General features: G+C 34.3%; 1 protein-coding gene across 2 annotated transcripts in view; it reads right to left on the reverse strand.

Annotated features, from left to right (window-relative positions):
* Window positions 1–790: 790 nt before the first annotated feature.
* LOC137614694 (carbonic anhydrase-related protein 10-like) overlaps window positions 791–10,599 on the reverse strand; it is a 780,810-nt gene continuing 771,001 nt past the window's right edge. The window contains exons 8-10 of one of the 2 annotated variants that reach the window (XM_068344379.1): window positions 8,901–9,035; window positions 8,564–8,606; window positions 791–1,081 (exon numbers count right to left, since the gene is read on the reverse strand). In XM_068344379.1, the coding sequence (XP_068200480.1) occupies window positions 1,074–1,081; window positions 8,564–8,606; window positions 8,901–9,035 (186 nt within the window). In that variant the 3' untranslated portion in view covers window positions 791–1,073. Of the gene's footprint in view, window positions 1,082–4,330; window positions 5,083–8,563; window positions 8,607–8,900; window positions 9,036–10,599 lie in introns of those variants that run through there. The other variant, XM_068344378.1, reaches the window with a different exon arrangement.

The following is a 10,599-nucleotide window of genomic DNA, read 5'->3' on the forward strand; positions in this document are numbered from 1 at the left end:
TATATATATATATATGTGTGTGTGTGTGTGTGTGTGTATTCCCATTCACCCTTTTCTCTATATAATTGGGGTGCGTGCAAAGTGATCTTACTAATATTTTTCAGCAGGTATAAATTATAGGGTGAAATTGCTAGCCTCACCCTTTAATAGGCTTATGCGCCGACGTTGTCAAGCCTTTCTTGGTAATTACCTAATTAGGTATTAACTAGGCACAAAGTAGGTTAACTTCACTGATTATAGACCATATGTACATTTATATATGCACAGTAAAAACAATACGATCATGATATGAATGTTTTAAATATCCCGTCATAAACAGGACATATGAAACCTTGAGTGACAAGCACTCTTCCTAAAATATGATAAACCTTTAAACACTAAATTTAAATACATTTTCATGAACAGATGACCTGTAATTGGGTAAAATAAGTTTAATAATAAACCTGCTAGTAAAATATGATCTCACTAATACATTATTTACGGTAAACACATTAATTATGCTACCTTCATCAACTGCATACTTCCTTTTAAAAATACAGGCTCAAATCCTGGTTAAATTAGGAAAAACTCTTTATGTGCATTACCATCCGATAAATTCCATTCCTTTTTTCTATAAGAACCCTTCATTTTTCTTCAACACCAACTTTCTTTTTCAGAGGAAATATTGGTCGCTATTGTGTTAGCTATATTTATTTCTAGAGGTCTCTACAGCATATTGTATGGAGAATGATATATACATTATGCAACAACTCACTGTTCATCGAGTTTACTGTTTCATAATAACAGTAAAAACACATTCATCAATCTCCTATTTCAACTAATATCTCCAAATTAATCAGATCATAAAAATATTTTATTTTCAGAAACAAAAAAAATTAAATAAAATTTCCACCAAAAGAAAAGAATGTCGACTTAATGGCAGGGTTAAATCTTTCTAATTAATAACAGCAACATCCTCGTTAGGCCAAGGCAGTTGGTACACATCTTACCTTGAAGCAGATAAATAACGCAGAAATACACCGAACTGAAGTTTGGCTGCTTGGAAAAGACACACAAATCAAGAATAATCACATTCACATACCTGAAATAATACCATAACTATAGGATGTGATGATATAAATCATAAGAAAATAAGCCATTTACATTTTATTATCTATTTATTGATGAACTATACTTGAAGATGGGTTCTTCAGCGTGAAACCTATCTTTTCTAAAGTATCAATTTGTTGCAAATTAAGCAAATGAATTGTGAACTGCCAGTCCATCTTTTACACTTTAAACTAATCACACTTCAAGAAAATAGACTCTGAAGTTGTTCATGATACAAGCATTATGTTGGTGATACCTTGTAAATCTCCAATTTCTATCTATTGTCACAAACCTAAAAATGTCTTTTTTTAAAGAAATAAGAAGCATGTAAAAAGCATAACATCATCAACTACATAAGTATAGTTAAGAACATTTAGTGGCACTACTAGATGGAAACTAATGAAGACATACAATTCTCTTTTATGCATTGCAAAATTTACAACATTATGTACTTTGTCAGTAGACTGACTTCAACAACTTCTCTAATCTGTGGATATTCTTTTGGAAAGTAATGAATCTTTCTCTTTAATGAGAACTTCTTCGATGCTGGAAAACATACCTCTCACATAATGAATAATGATTTTTTAATACAAGTTGAACCATATTCTCATAAATAATTGTAAAACAGCATGTATACAAAGTAACCACGAAAAAGCAATATCTATCTTAAGAAATATGTAATTTCTGTAACATCACAGGCAGACTTTTACACCACAATGCCATGAAATATGAAATGAATTAGCACAATCACTTTATAACATGTTTACTCCAATACAGTACTACGTGATTGATATGTCTGTTTCAGAAACAGTATTGAAAGACATGATACACTTAAAAAAAAGTCCCGCACTTAGTTTTAGGGTATAAAGAACAAATGTCTTCATATCTAAGAAAACCTATTAACCCCAGAGAGAGAATCTACAAATTTTATTCGATACTATGCTGTGTACGAAATGACCGTCTGATCAACGCACTGTTAACAGTAACTGACACAGAATTCAGTTAACTTCATATTATTAATAGTACATGCAACATGATGATTGATATTACAATGTACCATTAAAAAACAACAGAGAAGCAATGGCAAATTACAAAATAATCATACATGTTGAAGTACAGATGAGAAGGTCGAACGATGAGAGGCGGACACATTATTTTTACACAAAGCTTTAGCGACACACGTATGCAGAACACTGAGCGGAATGTTTTAATAATATTGTTTGTCCTTACTCTCATTCAATGTGGTACTAAAATAAGGAAGGAGGAGGTTCCATCAATACAATGGCAGAATGCATCGAGACAAGATGCAGCTCACAGATTGGAACAACACTCATTGCTCAATATCATTGTTTCTCTTCAGTGCAGTAAATTTTCACAATCTGCTTGAATAGTCTTTAAAATGTTACTTACACTGTAATATTTCTATTTATTGTTCCTCCACAACTCCATTAAATGAACACTTCTTGCTTTAAAAGTTAATCAATTGTTCAGTTCAATTACGAAAAGTTCAATCTGCGTTTCCCATATGTTCTTCTCTTATTTTGTAATATTCTCTTCTGTATTTTAATACATGAGGTTCACATTTTAGAAACACGAGCACTCTCAGACAGAGGTCGGCGGCTTTTCAGAATCATTGGGATTTTTTTTTAACATATAACACATGAGTCCAAAGTAAAAAAACTCTAATAAAGTTTCAAATGGTGAAAAACATCTTACCTAACTATCATTAGCTGTTGCGAAGCCAAGTAAATCTTGGAGCCGTAACTTAGAAATTGATCCTTCTAATACACGTTCACTTACTGTAATATATTGAATCCTTTATCATTTACGCATGAGTCGTTCGTTACTTGACTTCTTTGTATATAATTTTCGGCTACGGCATATTTTGGTTCCTTCAACTAACTCCGACATGGATTTTAAAATCTAAAAATAAAACACATATAAATTTCATCTTAAGTCTCACTATTAATATTTGATTAAATTTCCGTCGAGAGGTCTCTATATTTCAACTATAAAGTTTAGTACACTGCGATTAGATTGTTTACCGGTCTTGCAATTTCACACCATACCACAAGAAAAAAAACAGCATTATTTTTCTTTAAAAATTAAATGGAGGAATGTTCAACATTTTTATCCCAGCATTCTTGAATTTGAGAGAGAATGCTAATGAAGAAAGATGACATTCCCCTGAAAGGACTCAAGCTTCCAACATTGTTAAAACCATCGTCGCTTTACCAATAAAACGAAAGTAAATAAATAAAGTTCTATTTTCGGTCTCCCTACTAAGACAGGCTCCAACCTTTTCCAGAGGGGAGAGTAAACTTTCATTTAAAATTTCTGCTTCGGTTTTAGGGATATCAGAATTGGAGAGGTATTCTCAAGTCCTGATCTATATCTCAACCCCTGGCATATAACCTTTAGCATTCTTGGAAGTGTGTTTATAATTTGGTCATACAGTAATCACTTACAATTCAATTTCCATAACGTTTTTTTTTACTTATTCTTTTAGTACTTATTATTCTAAAAAGTACATTATTGGTGTCTTATTCTGTGGAAAGCTTCTTAGGCAAGTTTCAAATATTTCAGACTAAGAAATCAAAATTTTATATATTAATAGGATAATAATAATAATAATAATAATAATAATAATAATAATAATAATAATAAAAACAATAATAATAATGAAAATAATAACAATAATCAAAACTTGGTAAAAATTCAACATGAATCCATAATCAATTGGCTACATGGTAAGAAATTATACGAGAAAATTTTAAGTAGTTTTCTATACCTAAATCCAAATTCATTACTCTATTCTTTATCATTTGCCATTATCAAAATATTATCTTTTTCATTTTACATCTTAATGACAATAAAAAGAATGAAAAACACATGGTAATTCATTGTTTTTTAAAACCCAAATGAGTATCATAGAATGCACAACTTTTCTTATGTTTTATATTACCTTTTTTTTATTTCTGAGAAGCATTAAATGCAGAAATTTCAAACATTATCATAGGCAGACTCTGCTATGTTAAATAATCACTGGGACCATATTTTCAAGTCTTACAATTCAAGTCACAGTTCTTACTGAAGAGAAGATGGACGGATATATTTACCTAACTGATTAGCCTCTCTGTTATATGAAGTTAAGCGAAGATCACCTACAGAGACTCCAGAATAAACGACCTATTATATACAAAAACGTATGATCAAATTATTCTACCCTAAAAACCTAAACTTAATCTTAATTTCGATTCGTTTTCAACTTGGTATTTAATAGATAAATGACATGTACTGCACTACTGATTTATCATAGATATAGAACTGCTTTTTCCAATAACATGAGAATAGCTAAAAAGGAAATGTAATAAACATTACTAGATAAGCCTCAAATCAGCCAAAAAAAACTATCTTTTCATAGCGTGTATGTGCAATAGAAGTCTTCAATCCAAGCTCGAATTGCAATTGGATCATCGGGGGAGGGATAATTCATTTCAATGAACACACGTACATAACCAAGTACACGTATATAGTGGTCTTTCCTTGCATGACATTTTCTTGATTTTCACTACACAATCTTGAAGGGAAATTACCCTAGGATTCAAGCAACCAAAAACCGCGGCATGATAACTATACATCAATTAATCTAAAACTAGAACTGCCCGAGTTTTTCAATGCACCAAGCCCAACGGTCACAGCATGTTGATTATCACAAAATTCAAAATGGAAATCACTCCGTCGATGAACTACGTTAGATCAGTGGGAACGAAAAATAGTAGTCCTGAATCACTAGCTTCGGAATCCTCGTTCGTTGTGATGGTTGGTTCTCATACATTTCATTTGATTATTCTTCTGTTTCTGTTTCGCAAGTAAAGAATTCTGAAACATTTCCATCGATACTAAGCTTATAATCCTTGCTGAGAGTAGCAAAAACCCTACGGGGAGTGGCTTCCTTCTTCTGACTGAGCTAACTTGTATTCCAAGCATTGGCTGCAATGAAAATGCCCAATTAGCTTGGCAAACACATTGCATCTGTATTCCTTAACAGATGACAATAAGTGAAAATGTTTATCTAAACGTTTATTCCATTACTATGGCCAAGATATCAACATATTGCACAAACGAACATAGTAAATTTGGTGTTCAGTATGGAAATAAAGAACTGCAACATACTATGAACTAAAATAGCAGGCATTTTCTTACATGAGGTGCGAACGCATAAAAAAGATGGATTCATCCATAGCTGAATGAATGACACCTAAAATTTTCATTTTCAGCAAGCACAAAATACTAGCTATATTCCGCGATAAGGAGTTGAACTTCAAGATAAAATGATACACAGTGCATACATGAGGACTAATTACAAAAATCTAAAGAACAACAATCAAACTTTGAACATGAAAGATTATTCTAATACGACAAAAATAAAATCCAAAGCATTCAACGTAATTAGAAGTTTTGGGATAACAGCAACATATATTTGACAAGGAACATTAGCAGCTAACATAAGGAAAATATAATTACGCAAATTAAAAATGCAATGACAAGGGCGACAGTTCTACATGCACTCGTACTACATACTCACCAACAGACGATACTCTTCGGGTTATTAGTTAAAATTAAGATATAGTTCCTTTCAACCACGTAAATACATACTGTACTTTAAAGAACACTGCGCTAAATATCTTTATGCGAACTGTCAATTATTTTTCCTCTACCAGAAATAGATAAAAGCTTAAATGACATTGCATGGTGTCCTCTGATCTTATCATTGGGACAACGTTTTGGTTGTTTATATATCTTATCACGTCTTCATGAAAATGAGTTTGGTAAGCAATTATGTCTTGCGAATATACACTAAACACACACACACACACACAAAAACACACACACATATATATATATATGTATATATATATATATATATGTGTGTGTGTGTGTGTAAATATCAACCACAACTTTATGGCAATCGCTTCTGCCTGGGCAAGGATTCGACCTCATACCACTCAGCCGAAACCATGCCTGTGAAGACTACCAACTGAGCTATCAAGAGAGATATAACATACTACCACTAGAGAGTTATGGGGTGCTTTGACCGGCCAGACAGTACTACATTGGATTCTTCTCTCCGGCAACGGTTCATTTTCCCTTTGCCTACACATTCACAGAATAGTCTGGCATATTCTTTACATATTCTCCTCTGTCCTCATACACCTGACAACGTTGAGATTACCAAAACAATTGTTCATCAAAGGGGTTAACTACTGCATTGTGTTGTTCAGTGGCTACTTTTCCTCTTGGTAAGGGTAGAAGAGACTCTTTAGCTATGGTAGGCAGCTCTTCTAGGAGGACACTCCAAAATCAAACAAGTGTTCTCTAGTCTTGGGTAGTGCCATAGCCTCTGTACCATGGTCTTCCACTGTCTTGGGTTAGAGTTCTCTTGCTTAAGGGTTCACTCGGGCACACTATTCTATCTTACTTCTCTTCCTCTTGTTTTCTTAAAGTTTTTATAGTTTATATAGGAAATATTTAATTTAATGATGTTATTGTTCTTAGAACGAAATAAAAAGACGAATAACGCTCGGTTGGCAAGCGTTTGGAAGAGCCAGTACAGTGTTAAAAAATAAGAAGATTCCTATCATCTTAAAAAGGAAAGTCTATGATCAGTGTATCCTCCCCACTGTCACCTATGGGGCCGAAACTTGGAATCTAACAAAAAAGCTTGCCCTTAAATTACGAACAATGCAGAGGGCACATGAGAGAATTATGCTAAATCTAACATGGAAGGATAGAAAAACAGCTAAATGGATACGTCAAACAACTAAAGTAATGGATATCCTTGAAACCATTAGCAAGCTCAAATGGAACTGGGCGGGGCACATTGCCAGGATGACAGACAACCGATGGACATCACGAACAACCTTCTGGACACCCCGAGGATACATAAGAAACCGAGGAAGACAAAAAAAAAAAAAAAAAAAAACCCCTTGCGAGATGACTTAGACCAACATAAGCAACAGTGGCACAGAATAGCTTGCGATAGAAGTCTGAGGAGGAACCTGGGAAGGCCTACATCCAACAAAGGACTTTTGAAGATTGAAATGATGATGATGATGATGATGATTGTTCTTAAAATATCTTATTTTTCCTTGTTTCCTTTCCTCACTGGGATATTTTCCCTGTTGGGGCCCTTGGGCTTATAGCATCCTGTTTTTTCCAATTAGGGTTGTGGCTTAGCTTATAATAATATATATATATATATATATATATATATATATATATATATATATAGTATATTACATAGCCCTTTCTGAGTGGGGATACCTTAACGTAGTGAAATGGTTTGTGAATCGTCATGATTGGCAAAGCTGGACTGGGAGAAGGACACTCCAAAATCAAACCATTGTTCTCTAGTCTTGGGTAGTGCAATAGCCTCTGTACCATGGTCTTCCACTGTCTTGGGTTAGAGTTCTCTTGCTTGAGGGTACACTCGGGCTCACTTTTCTATCTAGTTTCTCTTCCTCTTGTTATGTTAAAGTTTTTTATAGTTTATATAGGAAATATTTATTTTAATGTAGTTACTATTCTTAAAATATTTTATTTTAATGTAGTTACTATTCTTAAAATATTTTATTTTTCCTTGTTCCTTTCCTCACTGGGCTATTTTCCCTGCTGGGGCCCCTGGGCTTATAGCATCCTGCTTTTCCAACTAGGGTTGTAGCTTAACATTTAATAATAATAATAATAGTCGGGGCCACCCGCAGAAGGTTGGTTTGTTGTAAGCGATCAGACGAAAATCTCCCACCGTCATCAATCCGCAGAGGCCAGCGTGGTGATGCAAACTGGCCAAACCCCATACATGAATTGACATTTCTGAGGCCTTTGTCCTACAGTGGACTAGAAACAGCCGCATTTCTTGTATACGTCATTGTATACATTGCTTTCACTCTGGATGAGATGGAAATGCAGTTGGCAGTTGTACTACGTACTCCCAAACGACAGAGCTGTAGAACTTGTCCATGGTGTGCAATTGATTGGTGGAAAGTAACAGTATTCACAAATTTACTGTTTCCTCTGCATTGTAAGATACTCACACAAAATAGGCCATGCACAAAGCAGTCTATGCTAACAGACTTTTATAATTGGACTGTATATACACTGATCAACATGTCTACTTATAATAATTGCTAACTGGTTCTCATTGGAACTCACAACAACATAACCAGTGGTTGTAAACCCGCATACCAGAAGCTGTCTCGGTGTATCTGAAAGGGTTACTTACAATTCTCACATTATGATGCTTTTGAGCTGTTATCCATTTTACCATTGAAGAGTAAGATGGAACTCGCGCTAACACATATAATTCTGTGTCTGCTCATGCATGAACATACAGTGCATAGCAGGATAACACATGCCAATCATCAGCAAGAAAAACAAGCTAACTCAAAAACTTTACGATAAATAAACGTACCTGTGTAGCGGGCTACGCTCTGCATGGAAGGGCAATTTCCTCCCTGAAAGAAAATTAATAAACTTATGAACTATGGAAAAGTAGAGAACTTTAATTTCTTCATGCTGCACACACAGATATATATATATATATATATATATATATATATATATATATATATATATATATATATATATATATATATTGTGTATGCACAAAATATCAGTCAAAACTAATACAACTGTGCTATGACAGTGGTGGATGTTAAGTTAAATCACATACGAATCATACTGCAGAACATAATACCATTACAAACATCAGTCCTCCACAAAACACAGCATCTCTGGGAAAGACTTACAGCATTTGAGAAATCTATGTTCGTCCGAACAGGCCGATGATTGAGCTTCTGCGGAGGACGAAAGTTATCAGCTAGAGTTGGGGCTGGCACCTGCAGCGTGCTGTTTGTCTGGGTGATCTCTCGTAGAGACAGAAGCTGCAAGAGAACAAAAGCCCCTATGAGTTGGATTTATTCATATGAATAGTTTATATCGCCTGCATTCCTTGTCCTGGATGTTGTCTGAGCAAAGATCTGCTAGTAATTATAGTCATCTGGAATCATTTTAAACGTTATAGATGCAGTATGAGCATAGATCTGGTAATAACTTTAGTCTTCTGGGAGCGTTTTAAACACCACAGATGCTTTCTGAGCGAAGATGTTGTTAGTTTTTTATTTTTATTTCTACTCCACAAAGTCTGGGTACATAGGAAATTTCACCCTTTTATTTATCTATGTAATTTTTCCTGTCCAGATTCAATGATGGCTTTGTCTAAAGAAGAATTAATCGAGTTGGTATTCCTAGGTGGACGAGAAGGTTTACTCAATAAAGATTACAGATTTGAACCACATGAAAGAAAGCACCATCTGTTAAGTGTGCTAAAATCGACGGCAATGCAGACCTATTCAATCGAGTTCACCTGAATATTATAAAGTGCATCAAATCATGCATTGAAAATGTTGGCAATAATACTGAAAATATTATTTATTAACATTATATTTAAATAAAATGGTTTTGTTTTAAAAAAGGTGTTAATCTTCTGTGTATCCAGACCTTGTAGACACCCTGTGGAATAACAGCTCCCCTAATTTATAGTCAATGCCACCTAGGTCTCTCTCTTCATTTCCAGAAATTTGGAGAATTACGACACTACTGAGAAGCCTTTCACACATTCACTTTTTTCTGTATGGGGTTAGACGTGACATGCGTTCTCTCCCATCACATTTGCTTTTATTTCTTTCTAGTCAAAAGTCTTTATCTACGCTTTTTCTCCGCGACTTCTTCGACTATCGTATGGTCCTCCGTCAACAAGATTGTATACTTAGTACTTACCTGGCTGTTTCTCCCATTCCTCCTTATCATATTTTTAGACAACCTGTTGTGAAATTTTCCCTCCTCTCTCTCTCTCTCTCTCTCTCTCTCTCTCTCTCTCTCTCTCTCTCTCTCTCTCTCTCTCTCTCTCTCGCTTTAACAGACGCAATACTCTTGTTTGTCGCTCTGCCACTTTTAATAACTAAAGATCAGGATCCTCTCAAGTCATATAATCAACATCTAGTTTATCAAAATGTGAACTCGTTTTGGATATACCTGAGCAGTCTCAAGTGATCTCTTGGGGGTTAACACGTCTCATACAAGAGATGATTCATGATATAGTTATGGACAAGATTTAATAAAATCATTACAGGATATTACAGAAATATTCTTTTACAGTATTTCATGGCAACATTTCAAACAATTTATATTTCTAGAAAATGAAAATTATCAATAAAATAGCAACATATACTTTCTGGTATAAAGAGAGAGAGAGAGAGAGAGAGAGAGAGAGAGAGAGAGAGAGAGAGAGAGAGAGAGAGAGATATATTTGTAACCAATCGATAAAAATAGGTAGAAAATAAATGAATTTGATAAGAAAATTCTTAAATATCTTAAAATTAACTTTACACATACTATCTCCGTATACTCACACCCATTTACACACATACAGTTCATGCACAAACCTGC

Source organism: Palaemon carinicauda, chromosome 21 (genome assembly GCF_036898095.1).
Source record: "Palaemon carinicauda isolate YSFRI2023 chromosome 21, ASM3689809v2, whole genome shotgun sequence".
NCBI lineage: Eukaryota > Metazoa > Arthropoda > Malacostraca > Decapoda > Palaemonidae > Palaemon > Palaemon carinicauda.